Below are 21,150 nucleotides of genomic sequence, written 5' to 3'. Positions count from 1 at the left end.
TCTGATTATAATCATATGCTCACTAGTGACTGACTTCAAGATACATGTCCTGGAGTTCTAGTGGGAAGCAGTGACCAGTGGAGTTCAACCACGTCTGTTGTGAGATAGGAACTCACTGAAGACAACTGGTGAATGGTTGCTCAACTTCGTGGATCAGTTGAAGTTAGACATGAACACCGTCGGATGTCAGCTCAGTGGTCCAGGTTTTCGATGGTGGTCTAGCTTCAATTGACTCATGATTTCAACTTTGAAAAATACTGAAATCTCCACAAATCCCCTTCTGATTATAACCTTCATTTTTGTTAAAATGTTTCAAAATTATTATCTCTATGCACAAATACACAAAACTTAAACACTTAAAAATAAGAAAACCATTTTAATGCATTAACACTTTTGAACCTTATGAATATAACAACAATCACATTAGCTGAATAATGTACATTTGTAGTACGTTTGTACATAGGTAGTAGTTGTATATCAGTTACTTGTTTCAAAATAACCTGTTTAGTGTTTATTGAACAACTGATTTCGTCTAATGGTCAGTCATACATTGTTCTAGAAAAAAACATATAATTTCATGGAATATGTCTAGCTAAAATATTAGGCACCGAACTTAATGCATCGTCAATCAGTCAGCAGTCAGAATCGATTAACTTTGTAAAATTTACGATTCTTTTTGGTTTTACTTCTTGTATCTATTTGAGCGAGAGGTTCGTTGGCTTCTTCATTGTTCGTAATGATTTATGTTTCCCATGTTTCATTTATCGGTAACATTTTGTACAGTAGAGTTATTTAAAGTAATTATTTAGTTTAAACATTGCTACAAGAGGAAACCAAAATATACACCCGCCACACAAATCACTGAATTTATGTGAGGGCTAGGATACTGTCCGGGTGCCCAAACCGAAGCATGCGGTTTAATCCACAAAGTAAGGTAACAAAGTTAAGAGATGCGGTCCTGTGGTAGCCAGTGATCAACAATAGGTTCATACGCCATTTGTTCCTCCAGGAGCCTATGTCCGCTATTGGTTTAAAATCAGGGTTTTCCAACTCCACCAGGTCTATCCTACATATCCGACATCCCAGTTTGAGAACCAGACATTCGCCTTCTGTTCTCTGAAGTTCATAAACAACATTCTCCTTGCTAGTAGACAGTGAGTTGGGATTTACTGGCTGTGGCTATATACACGTGTCCATCTATGTTGTCACTAATCAACATTTATAACTTTCAGGCAATTATTCAATCGTTTAGCTTACTATTCATATCCCACTCTATATTTAATTCATAGTATTATATTATCAATACATTTGTGTTATGCGGGTCACTTGAGACCTGAAGGTCAGCGTTGTGAGCGTCTCATCATTAAACATTTGGAAGTAAGAAGAACCAATCGTTCGTTATAAAAATATTTCTAGTAGTCGCTCAATTGATATCAGTGTTTATCACCTACTCATTATTATTACTGTTATTATTATTATTATTAATTTTTTATGATGGAGTTGAACTTTGATTTTAGGTTCACAATACACTTGAATTTATGTGCACACCTTTGAGTCACGGGATTTCCGTGACAGCAGTTAAATTACTGATTATTTTAACTGAAATGACTGGAGCAGGCTTCGACCTTGTGACCCTACTGGTTTATTCATGACTTCGATGAATAACTCTTAATGAGAGTGTGGGAGATAGTGAACATTTTGTAAATTTGCAAAAAGAAAAGTAATCAAGAATTGTCCAAATAGCTACTAAGTTTATGATGCAACCTTGTAGTGACTTTTATCGACTTTCCCTTATCTAATTGATGATTGGATATAGTTTAGCGCTTTGCTAGGACTTAATAGTATATTCTACTTTGTTTCTCAAGAAATTTCTCAGATACATCTTACTCACTGTTTCTTGATTCATTCCTAATGGATATCATAGAAAGGAAAAATTTCTTCACCTAATTGGCTTTAATTTTTTACATTTCCATTTTTAGAAACATATTAGATTTCCCCGATTATCAACGTCCATCAAGTCCAGGATATACACATGAAAAACAACAATCAACGTATCCAACTGAAATTGGAAAATCTGATCATTCAGTAAAACAGCATCAAATAATATCAACAAGAAATGTCAATCATTATCATTCATCATCTCCTGTATCGGGGTCTTCATCAACTGGTCATAGTTTAGCCAGTGGTAGTCGTAAAAGCGATCAACATCATTCATATTGTAACAATGGAATGATGATGATAGTCAAAACAAATGTTAATGATTCTAAACAATCCTCTAATTCATCACGATCCAATTCACAAGGTCTTCAATCTCAATCAAATCGTTTAACTATGATTGAAACAACATCACGATGTGTAGATCATATTATTATACCGAATATTTCGGATACAAGGAGAGTACAAATCAATAATCAATGCTTAATAGATGAGGTATCTTCACTTTAATTTCTTCTTGCCTAATTATTTTGCTTGAAAGTTTTATCTAATGAAGAGAATTTTAATTTGGAAAAAAGTTCGCGCGTATTTAGTTGAATACTTAATATAGTCGGACAAAAACAATGTAGGCTCGATTCTTAATATTTATCGATTCACACCATACAGCAAAAGTGGACCAATTTTGTATAAATGAGATTAAAGGAATAGCGAATGCATTCATTCTATAGTAATCTACGTTAATCTAATCTATTCAGGGTTTTCAGCTCCTTTCTCATCCTATCCTTTAGGGACTACATTCAGCAATACTTCATATCTACATGATTGAGAGTAGTCACTGAATTCATGAATTGATAATATGGTTTGATTTTTCTCTTCCTTAAGTTTTTTTATGTAATGTTACTTCACAAAACGTTTACAAACTTTCCCTGTACAAGTTACAAAACAGTACAATCAAAGACATCGTTCTGGCTGGCAAGCATTATGTATTGAAAAGAATAAAGATTATTCAGATGTCAATTCCTGAACTATTAACATCTAACTTGAGGTCACTAATTGGCAAGGTGAAACGTTTTCAATTCTTACTAAATCTAAACATGTATCGTAATTGTGATGTAATGACAATTCAAGAATCCTGATTAAATGATTTATGATTGCTCAGTATCACTACAAGATTTTTATATTTATCATCAGGATTGATCAAGCACGACGAAAAGGAAACTTGTTGAAATATTGTGTGCTGAGAATTCTATATTGTATCAAAAATATAATATTGGATGGAGCCACTAAGTCTCTGACATGTTATCAGCTTTTTAAGTTATACAAAATGAATGCGCACTGCTAAGGAGTCTCACAATAGGACGAAATGGCCTTCCAGTGCTTCCAGGTTTTCCATGGTGGTCTAGCTTCAATTGACTCATGATTTCAACTATATGAAATTATACAAAATTGTTAAATATTAAATAGCTCGTTGTTTTTTTTTTAATTTTAACATTTTGTACTAACATATTCGTATGTTTTTCATTATTGTTTTGTTTACTTAGCCTATGGAACGTTATGATACACCATATATACCGCATGAACATATAAAATTGAATTCTTCCTCTTGTCGAGAACCATCAGAGTGTCCAGATGCTGAATATGTTGGCACTGCATCACTTGAACCATTAAGTATGGCTGTTTTAACTTCAATGACTGAAGATGGTAAACAATTTTCTTGTCTTTGTTTTAATTTGTAGTTTTGGATGATTTTTTTCCCTAGATAAGACAATACTACTCATTATTAAAGCTTTAAGAATAATGTACAAATGCTTTTTGATCGTGTCTGTAATTACTCGTAACTTAATCTTATCCGAATTTTTACTCAAAACCAGATTGGAACCAAGTCGAAAGAATGCGATCAACACTATGGATTAGGTAAAGAGCTTGATAGTTAACAACTGGTCAGTGAACATTCAACGTAAATAACTTAATTTAGACGAGAGTTCTTATGTAAATAACTTGGTTCTGCTGAAGGTTGGTTACGACTGTAATAGCTCAATATTAAGATTTATAACTATTACACTAGACAAATGACAGGTGATTATGTAGTCTGTATCAAACCACGAAAAAGCTCCATTATTCCAGCAACAGCTCTATAACCCTATAACTGGTAGGTTTTTCAATAGAATGGTCAGTTGCTTCAAAATCAACCTGTTATTATGTTCTATCGTCGTTTGAGTTGTGCTACTATGCTTCCTGAGAACTTCCTATATGCGTGCCTAAATCATTTATTCGCGTGAAAATAAGAAAAAATCAGTAGGAATCATTCATTAACCTACAATAGATATATAATTAACTCATTCGCAGATTTATGTACATTCTCCTCAGAAAATGAAGTCATTATTTCCAACTAATAGTGTATATCTGTTTCTTTAGAAATTGAAGCCAAATCTTAACTAATAGCGTACGCTCATCACCACTTCCATATACCTGAAAGTAGTTTTATTTAACTTGGATATATACAACTATTAGTTGGATATGAGTTCAACTTTATGGATTATCATCAAAGCCCTCTTAAATAAACTTTATTCATTTTGTTTTGTTTTTAAGTATCACAATAAACTGTCAATATGAACATTTACACATTAAACCGTATATATTTCATCAGTGTAGAATGAATGTTTTTAAAAATGAAAACATTGAGTTGAATATATATCCATTCATTATTACTTCTATCAACAGGTCTTACAAGCTGTGATGGTGAGGAGCTTACAGAAGATGACGATGCTAATGATGGCCTTGAATCGATGACTGATAGTAATGTTCTTTTGCAACATCAAGATATCATCGAGAATCTACAACATTTGAATAACCATTCTTCAAATTGGCTCCTTTCATCTAGAAGTGGTCATCTAGTGAATGGAAACAGTAATAATCATAGGGTTTCACATAGTGTTTCTACTGATGATGTTGATACCAACTATAATGTTGAAAGTCTTGATCATCATCTTCATCATCAAATGACTGATAGCTTATTAGCTAATCCAGATTTGGATGCAAGAGATTCTGAATTAGGCGAAGATTTCGATTACACAACTCCGGAACAAATCGAATCTATGCACTGTCATCCAACAAATAATAGTAATGGAGAAAATTTAAATCAGAATAATTCATCATCAAAATCAAATCGACAAATGAACATGAATTATTTAATTCCATCAAATAATAATTTATTAACTAACCAAAATTTTATGAAACATAATAACACTACTTATAACGGTAATCTAAATAAAAACAATAATAATAATATTAGTAGTAGTAGTAATATGATTCGTATTAATGATAACCATATGCTATTAGAAGCGGCTTTATTGTCAACATCCACAACACCCTCATCACAATTTGGTGCTGCAGTGGATAGTAGTTCAAATGACAATTATTCAGTTAATCATAATCATGGTAAACAGCTAATTAACAATTCATCATCCAACATTGATTTAGACGATTTAACTAGCGAAGAAGTAAGTTCTGACAAAATCAACTTCTAGACAATGTTTCTCTTATGTTTAAACGACATTATTTTTACAAGTTATAATAAGCTACTCATAAGTAGTAAGACATTTGTGAGAAAAGAAAACAACATAGAGAACTGTGCTACCTAATTCGTAGCTAGGCTTATGATTTACTCAAATGTAAAAGTCACATATGTCAATAAAAGTCACTTCAAACTATGTTTCTTTGAAATTAATCTTTTGTTGTGTAGAGATGAATTCCAGATAGTAATAGAAGTAATAATGTTCACTCTCTTTAAAAAAATATTTAGGAAAATGATACATGTTGTTCTTAAATGCTGATTCTCCAACAACTTCTATATTTGAGGCTTAAATAGTGAAAAGAAAGTGAGACGTATAAAGAAGTCTCCTTATTTTTTGTTCGGAAAACAATGATGTTTGAGGTTTACTCTTGACCTTAATATTCTGGAAGCTTCTCGAAATACACTAACCTAAATAATGGAATAGTCAATTATATTACGTACGATGCATAATTCATCATTTTTAAGAACGTTTTCAAGTTGTTTTCATTTACCGGTGGTTGTAAAAAGTGTTGATCAACTTCTTTAAAGCTACTGAAAGGTTTTTCGAGGTTTTGTCGATGGCTCTCAACAGATTACATCTGCATAGATTTCTTCACCTAATTTCTAATTATGATCAATCACTGTATAGTAAGCAAAGATGGATGGTGGTTAGCAGTGGAACCCAGGACACGCGTTTCACCCTATCTGGGACTCGTTGGCTGGATGTACCTGCATCTCCAAGTTGATGTTCACTCTGGGACTCGAACCCACTAACCTCGCTTCAATCGCCAACGCGTTATCCACTCGGCCACTGAGTCCTGACAGCCACTTGCTTGTGCGATGGGGTGAAGTTTAAATTGACTCAATATTGTTTGTTTGAATCTTCCCATCGATGTGTTAGGATTGCGACTGGTCAGTCTCTAATTGGCATATGTGCATACTGTGCGTATTGCCTCTATATAGCCTTAATTCACAAGCATGGTAAGCAAAGATGGATAGTGGCTAGCAGTGGAATCCAGGACGCGCGTTATGCATATATGCCAATTAGAGACTGACCAGTTGCAGTCCTAACACATTGACGGGAAGATTCAAACAAACAATACTGAGTGAATTTAATCATTGTATAGTTGGAGTTTATATGATCCGATCAGTTACCAAGAAGTATCAATCTATTTTCATTTAAATAAGGTAACCTATTCTAAAGTACACAAGTCTATATTTATAGACTATTCAATTTTGATTCATGTTTTAATCAATGCCCCTAAACAATATACTTTTTTCCATTATGAACAAATACTTACTACTGGGTCTCTAAAATCTTGTTCAATTCAATATTTATTGATTGATATAGAAGGTCAGTCATTAATATCTAATATCACTGATTACTTTTATCGACTTTCGCAAGTAGTAAGAATAGATTTTGTGTAAATTTCATTTTCCATTTAATGAGGGATTCTGAATATCATTTATTTTTCTCTATACATTATATCTCCTTATTCAGCTATTTGCTTATCATGGACAGATTGGACAAAAACTTAATAATACTTCAGTCAATACTAATAATAACGAACCATCTTATTTATACAATATTCATCAATTCAAAACACAATTTACTCAGAATGATGAATTGAACAATAATTCTCATCATTCTCAACGGATTACTTCCAGTGAACGAGATAAGTCAACAAAAAATATTTCACGACCATCCTTACCAGAGATAGCGCCAGTTAGCTTACCGGATTTTTCATCACATCCTCATCCTATACAAATGGCATTAAATAGAATGCCATGGTATTCATCATCACCATCTGGTAGTAGAGACGATAAAGTCATCAGTACTCGTCCGTTTGTTTTACCGTCAACAGTGATATCATCAATAATTACAAATAAAAATCAGCATCAATTAATAGATCGAATGGATTTAAGCTCTGATTACGATAATCTTTATCCAAATTCATTTCAATCACCGAACAATAAATATTATCCAGATTGTAATCTTCAAGCATCGAATAGGATTAATAATAATAATAAGCATAGTAGTACTTTACAAAGAACAACAGCAAATGAAATAACTGCCACTAGCAGCAATACTAGTAGTACTGCAGCTGTGGTAGGTCGTCCAGCTTTAAGAAAATTGGCTAAAGTTAGTCGATCTCGTACAAATTGTCCATTGATTACACCTGGAGAGGAAAGTGATACGATGAGCGGGTTAGTGAATCGTTGTTTTATAAAATTCACTTATTTCTTCAAGCATTTCAGTATATGTTTAAATTAAATTTAAATGTCATTTATAAATTGGACAAATATTTCGGTTTATTGCATAGTTTCACTCCGCCTCCGAATATCGCCGTGATTGTGGCTAGAGGTTAGAAACAATAACTCTTAAATTCCTCAGTCCTTTTGGTTAATTCTATTGATCCAGGATGTAGACTTTTAATCAGTTTACAATCCAGTACAACCTATTGACTTGCACTTCCTTATAGTGCTTCCTGGATATCTGCTGGGTTTTTTTCTCCATGAACAAACTCAAGCTGCAAAGCGGCGACCTAACTGACTACTCACTCTGCTGAAACCGGTAATGATCGCGTTTATCACCCACTCTATCTTAATTCTGGTTAACAAGAGGTGAGAGGTTATCTTTGGGTTGAGAGCGTTATTGTGGTGCTAGAGAAAAACTTCCTTTTATTGTTTGGAAAGACTCTGGAAGGGTCCATAAGGTTGAACAGGGGCGTATCGGAGCGCAGGTCATAAACTGTGCGTAAACAATGCACTGGAGTCGACACTAAAACTATTTGCGGTATGAGCGTGAAGTGAGTATATTGTCTATAACGACTTATTTTCATACTTATTTGAGTACTTGATATTCATTTGGCGAATGAAGTCGCTGGACTATGGTCTGGGATGATCGCATCTATACCTATATGCATCCCATGGATTGCATGGGTCCCGGCTTATGCGTTCTATGTGTACTTGTCACGTATACTAGCAATCGCACTGATGTATTCCTAAATATATATATATCACTGGAATGTATGTTTCTCTGACATGTGCATTTGAATGTACGCATATAAAGGATACTTGGGAGAAAGTTCGACGTTTTTCACTGGTGAACTCATCAATAGCTCACCATCCCGAAGAACAAATAGGTGTTTCCCAATTCTGACCAAATAATTGTACATATATTTCAATTGTTCCCCTTTATGTGTTTAATTCTTTTAAAGACGTATACTTTGAAACTTTGATATTGCTATATACTTCGTTATACTTTAGATCAATAATTTTCTTCAACTGTCAGTGACAAACATCAGTCTTCAATCTCCTTGATTTAACTGGTTAACAATATATTATTCGGAAATTTTTTGAAATTCGTTCTACTAAAATAAACTACCTATTCACAGTGGAACAGGTTAACAGTCAGTCGAGTTCGTTTCATTCGTAGGTAGTTTTTCTGTCACTGACTATGAATATATATGTATAGATAAAAATAACTACTAGAACCATAGATACACTGTATATATCTATTTGATATTTATGACTCGTTTTCCTCTTACTTTTACTTGTGTTATGAAAGTTGGTTAGAAAGTTCATAATCTTAAAATACAACTTGTAGAATGTTCATCATGAAGTGTAACACGTTTTATTGTTGGTTTCCGAAATAACATTCCTTCTTCCACCTCCCCTACCCAGCATTATTTTCTTAGGACATTGCGTTCTTATTCATGATACAATGTTTTTTTCAGATATATTGGGGATGCTGCCTCATCAGTTTACGATACAGATGATGACGATGACGAGGGTGACAACGATGACGATGATGATGACGGCGGTATAAAAAACAAAAATACAAAGAAAATAACCAGTATAAATGTTGGCATTCCGCATGAAGTTGAAACTAATCGTAATAATAAAGATTCTTCAACAATAAATCATATGCAGTTAAATACGCCAGTTTCAATGGATCGAAATTGTCGTCTAACTACTACTATTGTTACTCGACAATGTCAACAATCTGTGAATAATAATTATGCTAATCTATTACAAATTGATGAACGTAATTGTTTACATTCGGTGAATAATAATGAACATGCTTCGAAATCAACTCATTTCAGTACAGCTGACATTGATTCATCTTCATATTCGTTGACTGTAAACAACAGTCACACTAGCGTTGCTACAGGGAATTTTCATAATAATAACAATAATTTGTTGTCTGTAGTTCATACAAAGAATTCAACTGTGAACAAAATAGATCCTATTTATAATAGAAGTAATAATGATGAATCAATTACTGATAAGAACCACGTAAATTTTTCTAAGAATCAATCGAATACTACTAGTGACAGCAACAGTCATGACCAGTTAAATTGTACTATTATCATGGAACAAGATTTTAACCAACATCAACAATCTGCTGTCGCAAACCTACATCGAACTGTTAGTATTGCTGATAGTCATACAAGCGGTGGACGGTAAGCGTGTATATTTGAGTATATGATATTCTCTTTGCCAGTATATTCTCGTTTGCTAACACACTTCGTTCTGTATGATTCATATTTGATCAGTGGTATTTTACCTTTAAAACAATTTTTACATTTACAGACGATTTAGATCATTTTGTTGCTATAGAATAGTCATGTTGACTTATCATAGGGTTGTTAAAGTTGAAGATTTTTCGACTTCACACTCATAAGTATCACATATCACCTAGTATTTTTACTATGCATTATGTATATAAATATACACATATATGTTCCGTTAGCTGCGGAACAAAAAGTGGTTACTTTTGATGAGCACTCCGCGTTAGATTCACATAACGATTCGGACGAAACTCTTGGGTGATGCATAAAATCTTAAATCGTGGCCACCAATCGAAGTGACTCGGCTTTTTGTGCAATGTATTGGTTAGATTGTAACCTGTAACCGCTAAACGATCATATAAGCATACCTTTGGTTACAACATACTGACTAATCGATAGTAAATATCTCAGTCCTACAGAAGGCCGGTCGAGAGCCACGTAACCGCCTGATAATACAAACAATACAGCTTACAAACCCTAGTTCATGAATTTTTCTAAGGCGTTTAAGTTTGACGGAGAAATACTTCGTGAGTAATTCAAAAAGGATCAACAAACTAAGTACCACCATGCTTCTGTGGAAAAATTAATAATTACAGACAACTGGTCAGAATGAGAGCTATACAGAACTAAATACTAAAGTTGGTGCATACTAAATAATGTACACTGAAGACTAAGGAAATGAAGGTAAACTATGAGGAATGTTAAGAAAATAAGTGGATCAAGTGTCACATACATCAAAAGCCTAATATTTGAAAATAATTAAAAAGGCCATAAGTTACTGATTATTAGTACGTAATATAGTGCAGTACACGAGAGGAGTCAAGTAAGAAGAAAAAAATGGAAAGAGTAATCGGGATTCACGCGTTTTATGTACGAAAGCTTAAAAAGATTTTCAAACCAAAGTGAATCATCAATTCATGATCTTCTTTTGGGACTATAAATTCCTATCTTCAAGTTATTTATTTAAACACATAAGCATTGGTACAAGAAGGCACCAATTAGATATGAGCCACATAAATCATTCGATTTGTGTGAGGGCTGGAATACTGCCCAGGTGCCCAGACCGAAGCAGGTGGTTTTCTTGGGGGGCCACACCCGGAACCTTTGACCTCAAGGTCTAATCCACGAGGCAGTGGAGCAACGTCAGGATATGCAGTCCCATGATAGCTGGTGACCAACGATTGGTTCATATGTTATTTGTTCCTTCAGGATCCTGGATGCCATTTGCTCCATTGGCTTGGAATCAGGGTTTTCAAACTCTACTAAGTAAACCCTCCATATCCACCAAATTGGTTAAAACGCCAGATATTCGCTTTTCGTCCTCTCAATTTCGTAAACAACACCCCTTTGGCGAGAAGGCAGTGAGTAGGACTTTCTTGACAGTGGTTGTCTGCACGTGGCCATGTGAGAGCATTTCGAGAGGGCGAGCTGACTCTCCCCACTCTCGACTGTACCAGGGCATTAGAATCTATTTCAACTCTCTGTGTTACCAACACATTAACGAACACAATTAGAAATGTTTAACCAATAAAACACGTCTTCATCTCATTTGTTTCAAGATTTTTTCATTGCAAATTAAAATAAGCTGAAAAAATCCATTAAGTTAGCTTTTCCATTCTAGTTTGAATCTTCTAGGTAAACTCACAACTGACAGAATAGATTCATACTCATTTATCACCATCTTACTGGAATTAGGTAAAATTCCTATTGATTCACCTATTTCTCGTTTCATTCATATAATGTTCTATACACAGTAATCATTTATTATCTTTTAACTGATTAAATATTTATTGTTTTCAAAGACTTTATCAACAACTAGAGCATCTTTTTCATTCTCCTCTTTTCTCTTCTCTTCCTAACCAGTTCCGAATATGATAATGTAGACAAGTCAGGCTTTCAAACTGAAAATAACTCTTTATTACGTACATCTTATGATTATCATGATCAATTGGAATTAACAAATTATTCATTAAACTATAATGTTACGACTAATGAACACTTAATATCAGCATCACCGTCATCATCACCGCCACCACCAATATCTAACTTATCAACAACAGTAATTGAGAAGTTGAATTCATCTTTATCATACACTCAATCAATGAAATCATTGTCTAATAAAATTAATGACACCAACAATGGTCATAGTAGACAAGGTAACAACAATACAAAATCATCACGAATTCCACTGTCATTCACTCAGCAAAAATCATTACAAAATCATAGTTTGTTTGATGCACAAATTGCAGCTGAAGCTAGACAAATTAGTAGACAATTACGTGTTATGGGTTGGATTCCTGTGGATGGAGAACAATTCACAACGGACGCTAATACAAGTGAAAATTCTGATCGTTTAAATGATACAAGTAAGCTTTCGTTTTTTTAAAAAGAAGACGATAGGATAGAAAAATAGTTGCATTTTTCCGATTTTCTGCTATTATCAGTATAGGGTTGTAGAGATTGTTGAATTTCACTGAAATCATGAACCGATCTAAGTTAGACCACCACTAAAAACTTAGAAAATCACTGAATGGACGTTTCGTTCTAGTATGGGACTCCTCCTTCGGTCTTGCATATGAAAGACTAACCTATTAACCACTGAATCGATAGCTTACAGTGTTAGTATCCAACGTCCATGTTATCAATGATGGTCTAACTTAGATCGATCCACAATTTCAATGAATAACTTAGTTATTGGTTAGACGATTTAGGCAATAAAGTATTGAGTCTCTTGATTGGCCTACTTTGATTTGGAGGGATCAAAGTATTATTGGTACGCCTCTGGAGGAAATTAAGTCTCAAATCTCAACAAATGAATCTGTACTTCTACACACCACTCTTATTCAACGAATTTTACATTTCTACGTTTTTTTTCTTCATTATCGTTAGCTTTCAATAAACAAAACACTTTCTAAATTTTAATTCAATCTATCTGAAGAGTCCTGAATAGGACGAAACGCGAGTCCTGGATTTGACTGCTAGCCACGTTCCACTTATTCTGCCCCCAAATGCCCTGGTTTGGCCGAGAGTGGGGAGAGTTTGCTCTCCCTCTCGAAATGCTCTCATATGGCCACGCGAATATATAGCCTCTGCCAGGGAAGTCCTACTCACTGCCTTCTCTTGGCGAGGGTGTTGTTCACAAAAGTGAGAGGACGAAAAGCGAATGTCCGGCGTCTAACCGGGTTGGTGGATAAGGAGGATCCACCTAGGGGAGTTGGCAAACCCTGATTCCAAACCAATGGTGCACATGGGCTCCAGTATCCTGAAGGAACAAATGGCGTATGAACCAACTGTTGGTGACCGGCTACCATGGGACTGCATCTCCTTACGATGCTCCACTGCCTTGTGGACTAGACCTTTAGGCCAAAGGCTCCGGGTGTGGCCCCCCAAGAAAACCACCTGCTTCGGTCTGGGCACCTGGGTAATATCACAGCCCTCACACAAATCGAATGAGATTTGTGTGGCGCATATTTATCTGGTGCTTCCTTGTACCAATATTTATGTGTTTAAATACATAAATAAATAATCCACTTATTCTATACTAACTTTCTGGATTTGTCTTTTTCCCATTATTTTTATTTTGAAGACTGAATTTTTGTCTCTTTAAAGTACCACTTGCGTCCTTGAATGATAAATGTACGCTACCTAAACTATATAAAATCAAAAGAGGTTCATCATGGTGAGCAGGCAAGACAATCTTCACCGGTGATCATGCTGAATGTAGTCAACGGAAGCAGTGAATTATAACTGTTTAATCAAAAATCCACACATAATTCCGTTTTATACGAGCTACATAAATCAGAAACGACATTACCTAGCTTGATATTGGTTTTAGTGAGTGTTTCAGTTTTAGATAGCTAGTTGATTCGCGTCAGTCCTAAGTTGTGCCAGTTGTAGTGAAACATTTCTGGTGTGAATATTGTTTGATATTTGTTATGCTACATTCATGCACTGAGCGATTGTGAAATTGCATTATCCTCGATCTCTAACCTGGTAGTTCATTCAGAATTTCTTGGATAAATCTCACACCGAGTTGCGTGTGACTTCACGTATAACTTAACCAATCAGGATAAAATCGCTATTCTGTAATCTTTACTCTTCAGCATTTCTATAACTTGTATCAGTTTGTGATGTTTAGTTATTCTAAAACTATGCGGTCATCCGAGTCTGATACTGATATATAAGCTTTTTATACACAAGTTTAAACCAACTAATTGTATGTGGAGACCGGCAAGGAGAAAGAAAATTTATTGGTTGAAACCGAATCTAGGATAATATGTACACCCATCCATAAGTATACACCGTTCTTACCTAAAATTAAAGCCACGTTTTCAATGAATGACATGTGCTTTCTTTGGAAAAATGCAGCTGAGTCGTAGCAAATAATGAGAGCTTACCATTTGGTCTATGTCAGACTGGCTTAACGTATCATAAATCTTAAATGTTGTGCTTGAATTCACATTTATTCGATTTGGCCCGTGAAATATATGTTCTTTTTACCAAAAAATGTTGTAGATGAAGCAAATTTATTGCCAACTTCTGGTTTACATCGAACTCATTTATTCTTATTGCCGGAGAGCTCTCAAATTAATCGGGCATGTTCACGTCAACCATCTTTACGAACTTGTAGACTACGATATAATGGTACTGGTGTAGGCGGCTTCGGAAGTGGTATTGGCAGTGAAACAGTGACTACAGTCACTTCACAATTGGATGAAGATGATGATGATGAACGAGCATTTGATATGAACAATGGGGAATATGATATTGACTTGTTTCATGAAAATGGTATAAATAATAATGGCAGTTATAACATCAATAATGAAAGTGGTCAATTTTCCACTAGATCAGGATTTCATGGAGATGAGTACATTGTAGATGGTGAAGTCCCTTGGCAATATGGTAAGTTCCATACATTTTATTCTACCTTGTCGGTTTGTGTCAGTTATATTCAACATACAGCTTGACACAAATAGGCATTTGCCCAAGTTCCCCACACTTTGTCAGCACGATCATATGAAATCAAAACAATAAATAGCAGAGGAGTGGAAATAATTGTAGTAAGATTGATAATGAGAAAGACGAAATTTCAAGAATATAATTTAAGAAAAAAGAGTTTAAATGTATGTATAGACGAATACTAAAACTCAAGAGTAGAAGAAGTAGTGAATGGACCTACCCTACTGTGATTTATTTTGAGTCATCTCACCCAATGTCTCTAACCACTGGTTGTGGTTATTCCCTGCGAACCTCAACCAGGTAGTATGGATTTATCAACATGACTCGGAATCACAGTCAATCCCTTCATGTACTGACTTTGTTAGGGCTTTGACAGTCATGTTTGAAGTGAGATAATGTGAAGATCGTGATTGGCGAACCGAATTAAAGTTTACATACGTGATAGGTGTAAATACACATTTGCTCTTAATCTAACCAAGAACATATAGGCTACGACCTTTACCAGGTATATAGTCGGCTTCATCCAATAGTGTCCTTGTTTATCATCTCTTCCCTATTCTTTGGCCTAAAGATACCATTTGATGTCTGGATTCACCTAATATATCAATATTTCGGAATTTTTGACTTTCATTGTCCAAGGATTAAACAGCTGGATGCCGTCGATTTCATCACCACCTAAACTCATAGTAATTTTACTATTAGACGTAACGTTTTCTGTCTTTATTTTTTTTTCTTTTATCATCCGATTGATTGTGTAGAGGAAGCCTTATTTATGATGTTTATTAATCCACAGTTCTTTATTGTTTCAATAAAAGGTTTAGAAGTCATTGTAGACTACTTAAATAATGTAAGAAATATGTAGGCCTCTAATCATTTGTACTATCGCACTAATTTTAGCACTTGAAAAAATCATTTGACATATGCACTCTGTCTTCGCTGTAAAATTCCAGGTGAAGTAGGTTAGAGTAGAACCAATCTAAGAACCTACTATTTGCAGATTGTATTTGTCACAGACTGATCGCATCTGGAATACAATCGAAAACCAGATAACATTGGAAAGCTTTCATATCCTAGTATAAAGTTTCTCAGTAATGAGCACCCATGAACACGCGAAGAATCGAACCTTGGACGTTGAACGCTCCAGAAATATATACTACATATGAAACCGATCTTAATAACTCTCTCGACCAAATTACTATATCCAGTTCACTAGTAACTTATTTCAAGATATTCCTTAAGTTCGAGTGGGCAACCGTAACTGGTGGAGTTCAGACATGTTAAAAGTAAAATAGTTGTCACCACTGTTGTTTGGATGATCTTCGCGGTATGTCACAAATTAATTACGTTTGGGATTATACCATCGGTTACAGACTCAGTGCTTCTAATAGTTAAGTGTCTGCTGCAAAGCTTAAAGGTATCGAGCCTTATCCCCTTCATGATTGTGGATAACTCACTGCTAAGGAATTCCATACTAGGACTCAAAAGCTGCCCAGTTTCCACTGCTTTTTAGTAGTACCCCAACTATAATCATCCAGTGACAAATACAACTTAATAATCAAATCACTGTCTATAAAACCCCTTCAGCTAAACTTATTATTTTTGTTACTATTAATATTACTATCATTTTATCACCACTATTGTTACACCGTTTAAAACAAATTTGTGTAGATGTTGAAAAATGGACCCATCAAAACTTTGGTCATTCACAACTTGGTTGTTTACTTGTTCGACCACGATCTCTTAGTGCAACATGTTTGAATATAATATCATCAGCAATCAATAATGCAGGTTTTGACGCTCCTCATAACGACAATGGAGATGATGAAGAATTGAAGATACAGAATGGATGTTGGAAATTCGATAATGCTAATGATGATGAACATGGATTAGGATGTAATTCAATGGAAATCCTCAAGTATGTTTTATCTATTTCTACTTCATTTTTGACTCGACCACGTAGTGTTTATTGAAATGCACACCTCATTATCTTAGAGGGTATTAAGTAGTTTGTTGCTCAAGACCGATACTTAATTTTTGATGACCAATATTACTGAGCATATTTACCTTACTGATGTGGTTAATTTAGTAAATGGACATTTTGATGGTTTCAGTTTGAAATATGAAATTGCCGATAGTTTTTGGTTTTACGCCGACCAGTAACTATTTAGTGATTAATATCGTATTCTATTTGGATCCGGTAAATCCGTATTTTCACGTGAATCAGAATGGCGTGCACTGTTTTTAGATGCTAGGTGGTTACAGTAGGTGAAAAACTCAACTTTTGTGTCAGCGATTATACTCGCCAGTACTGAGGTTCAAGCAAACCTGATGTTGATTACCTTTCAGTAAATATCTAAATCCTATAAGAGGTCAAGTAGTAACTTGTATATCTCATCAGCAAATCCTACTTTTGTAACATTGGATGACGTCGTTTAAAACTGTATAAGGATCATAAGTCTTCTCAAGATTGTAATTACTATTTTTTGCTTGGCTAGTTCCAACTTATATAAAATCTAGTTTCAGAACTTCTTACTGATTGCCTCTAGGCATCTGACTACAGACCTTAACTTTTTTGCTAATAACTCATTTAGTATATTATTTGGTTTTGACGTGGGTCCTCATATGACTAACAAGATCCCAAATAATTCCTTCAAAACTTATCGGTAAGTGAGTAGCACTAAATAACAGGTGTATTTTATCGCGATTATTATTCGTAATTTTGTATCATTTTGTATCATTTGCAGTTCTATTGTTAAATGGTTACATGTTTAAGCTTCAAGATAGTTATATCCAAACACGAACTTTGCAACGTAAACCAAAGGACAACACAACAAACGGGGCTAAACCAAATATCATCTACACAATTAATTGCACCAACTACGAAAAGCTCTACATAAGATAAAGCTACCTCCGCTTCTGCGTCTGCATGAATATTAGCGTCTATTTAAACGCTACGACATAGCATATAAATGTATGGAGATAACTATGGACATGATTTCTATTTGAGAAACGCCGAAATATTGAAGGAAAGAAATGCAAAGAAAGCTAGAAGGCTTCGAAACATGACACTCTGGTAATGTATAAACAAATAATGAAGAGGATAAACAACTCCGATTATTCCGAGTATTTTCCCGTTCATTTAGGATGTGCATAGAATAGTGTAATTTTCACTGGAGACGTTATTATAATCATATAACAATCTCACTACATATGTCTTCTTTGAACACACTCCTGCAGTTTTTTTTCTGGTTAATGTTTTTTTAGCGAGTTGGTTTTCTACAGGATGGGGTCGCTAACTCCATGCTCAACCCTCCTCCTCTACCAGAGGCTTGGGACCGGCAATAGCCTCCGGAGGAGCTACAGGTGGAGTTACACTCCTGCAGCACATCATCGATTTGCCGGATGAAATAAGTAAATAGCATAAAAATTAGAGCTTCAACTGAAATCTTCAGTGGAAATTATATTCTCTTTATGTAGCATCTACTTACTAAATGGACAGGAAAACTCTAGTGCGCTACAAATTCATGAACACATATCCTATCCAATTTTTTACTGTTCATAAGGAGATAAAACTTATGTTCCTTACATATTCAATAATTATGTAATATTTGAATGGGATTAATGTCGTCCGTTTTTTTTTTCTATTAATGTACAGGGCTGAAAATTCAGTACAAGAGATAAATGAACATTCTAGTCCACGTTTAAAACGTTTAAAAAAACGTACTGAACATGTACGTAACCTATTACCAGTTAATTTGCATCGATTTATTTTACCTGGTTGTATTAGTTCATTAAGTCGTTCATCATCTATTGGTACATCTAGTCATTATACAACTATATCTGATATGTTATTTTTATCATTATCACGTAAAACATCATATCGTCGACATCGTTATCAACACCATCATCATCATCATCATAATCATTCTGATCAACAACAATATTATCATCATGAACATGATTTTTATGTTAGTGATGTTAATGATGATGACCAATCTATACATCGAAATGATCAAATCAAACAACCAAGAATGCCTAATTCAGTTCAAGATTATAAATATCAACAAAAGAATCAGAAATATTTATTGAAATATTCAATAGACAATCGTAAATGGGCCAGTGATCCAGAATTGCAATTAACATCTACTTGTCAAGTAATTGATCATATATACCACTAATTAATATATATATATATATATATAATTTAAATAGTTAACACTTATTATTATCATTGTTTCTTTAATATATATATATATATATATATAGGCCTTAATCGTTTTTTTCTTGGTAAGTACATTTGTTTATCGTTGCTTAAACCGGTTCTCTTTTCATGTAATTGTATATTGTAAAATGTTTATTATTGCAACACAACCTTTACATCTGTTTCTCCTCCTTCTTCTTCTTCTTCTTGATCATCATCATCATCTAACCTCTTGAATCCTGCCTTATCTATCTAACTATGTATTTGTATGGCATAAGTTATATTGTTTCCTTTTTATTTCTGGTAAAATCCCGGTACAATTCGCCTTATTTTTCAGTCAACTTATCTTTTAAAATATTCTACTATTTGTTCAGGTAGTTCCATGTTTAATTTGTGCATTTCAAAAATAAAAAAAATAATAATTTGCAGTTATTTCAAGGACATGAAAACGATTTCAACTCTGTTTCCATGTGGGTCGTAAAACCTTTCTTTATACCTTTTTTTATTTCTAATCTTCAAATTAATCAATACTTTTTTTCTTTTAGCCCAAGTTACGTAATAACGATAATTAATTTTTGTTTCCTTTTCTCTATGCTCATCATGATTCTTTTTGTCAACTTTAAAGTATTTGATCAATGTATGCATGAATATCTTTCATAGTTTTGCATTATATGTGTATGTGTTTTGTTTTTTTCAACTCATTTTGATATTAATTTATTTATAAATCTCCATTTGAAATGAATCATTTTTGTAAGTTTTATTATTTACAAATAATTTCGATAATTTAATTTGTACTCTTGTCTGTTCCAAGTAGAACAGATGATGATAATAAGTGAATGGATTTATACCTACTTATTGCCTGATCATTTGTTTTTTTTAAATTCTTTATATTACTTCAACTACTTATAATTTTTATTAGTAGCATAAATTTTAAAGCTTCAAATAAAAGTGGGGGTTTTTCCCCCCATTTTTAATTTAACTGCTTTTTATAATGAATTATCATGGTAGTATGTTAGTACACACTAAAGTGTGTAATTAATTCTGAGTCGTTATACAGAGGAAATAATTGTAATGAAACTGTTAAGTTTACTATCAACAAGTGTTTTTTTTGCCTTCCTTTCTTTTCACAATGTATTAGTTATCTTTCTACCTTAATTAAATATTTGCCTATAAAAAATACTTAGTGTTTTCTTTCCATATATATTTGTAATTTAATAAACTTCATATACTTTCATCATGAGTTATTTAGGCGTTCAGTAATCATACTTCGAACTGTCTGTTGACTGTGCATATGTCTATGAGTACTTACGGATAATTCTTGTCAAGTCTAGAGACGTAAATTCGGAGCAACACAAATCTATTTCCTTTTGTTTCAGACATTTTAGTAGCCTTTATTTACGAACTATAACAAGATATATTTTGTATTGTTTACGTTTCATAGGGTCCATGGTACCAACTATTTGTTGGATCTAATAGGTAGTCATCACCGTGACAAACCCAAATTATTTTGACGAGCTACTATTGGCAACAGTGAAACGATATTGAACGTAAACATAAAATGTACGAATTGATAAAGAACTGGTAGATTTCAATTTTATGGTTTAAATAAAAATAAAGAATATTTAACGATTCATTTCTAACATCTTGAAAACCCAATATAAAAAGACTACAATTTAGACCAACATTCAATCACTATAAAGACAATAACTTTTTTATAAGCCTAGGTCATCACATATCTAAGTTGACATCCTTAGTACACTATGCAGTCAACTCCATCAATTACTTCACTACTTTTCTTCCAAAACTCTATTTCTAACCGTAATATTTTCGACTCATTCATTGACTTACTGTTGATGAATATTACGATGATATACATATGTATATAGTTAGTCAGGGTCGGTGGATAAAACGTTTCAACAGTTTGA

At 33.9% G+C, this 21,150-nt stretch overlaps 3 protein-coding genes across 3 annotated transcripts in view; all 3 read left to right on the top strand.

Annotated features, from left to right (window-relative positions):
* Smp_140060 (hypothetical protein) overlaps positions 1–2,445 on the top strand; it is a gene marked incomplete at both ends in the record, with an annotated part of 36,953 nt that extends 34,508 nt beyond the window's left edge. The window contains one exon of the mRNA XM_018798704.1: positions 1,980–2,445. Coding sequence (XP_018653620.1) covers positions 1,980–2,445 — 466 coding nt within the window. The remainder of the gene's footprint in view (positions 1–1,979) is intronic.
* A 1,034-nt stretch (positions 2,446–3,479) lies between these two features.
* Positions 3,480–7,763, top strand: Smp_140050 (putative ccaat-box DNA binding protein subunit B; the record flags this gene model as incomplete). The annotated part of the gene is made up of 4 exons (XM_018798703.1): positions 3,480–3,636; positions 4,657–5,193; positions 5,275–5,435; positions 6,990–7,763. 4 exons carry the CDS (start codon positions 3,480–3,482, stop codon positions 7,761–7,763), a joined length of 1,629 nt encoding a protein of 542 aa, XP_018653619.1.
* A 1,679-nt stretch (positions 7,764–9,442) lies between these two features.
* On the top strand, positions 9,443–19,797 carry Smp_140040 (hypothetical protein; the record flags this gene model as incomplete). Its single annotated transcript, XM_018798702.1, has 8 exons — positions 9,443–9,957; positions 11,929–11,987; positions 12,126–12,431; positions 14,581–14,967; positions 16,693–16,939; positions 18,680–18,837; positions 19,126–19,178; positions 19,771–19,797. 8 exons carry the CDS (start codon positions 9,443–9,445, stop codon positions 19,795–19,797), a joined length of 1,752 nt encoding a protein of 583 aa, XP_018653618.1.
* Between the last annotated feature and the right edge of the window lie 1,353 nt (positions 19,798–21,150).

Source organism: Schistosoma mansoni, chromosome 7 (genome assembly GCF_000237925.1).
Source record: "Schistosoma mansoni strain Puerto Rico chromosome 7, complete genome".
NCBI lineage: Eukaryota > Metazoa > Platyhelminthes > Trematoda > Strigeidida > Schistosomatidae > Schistosoma > Schistosoma mansoni.
This window is presented reverse-complemented; position numbering and strand designations above follow the sequence as displayed.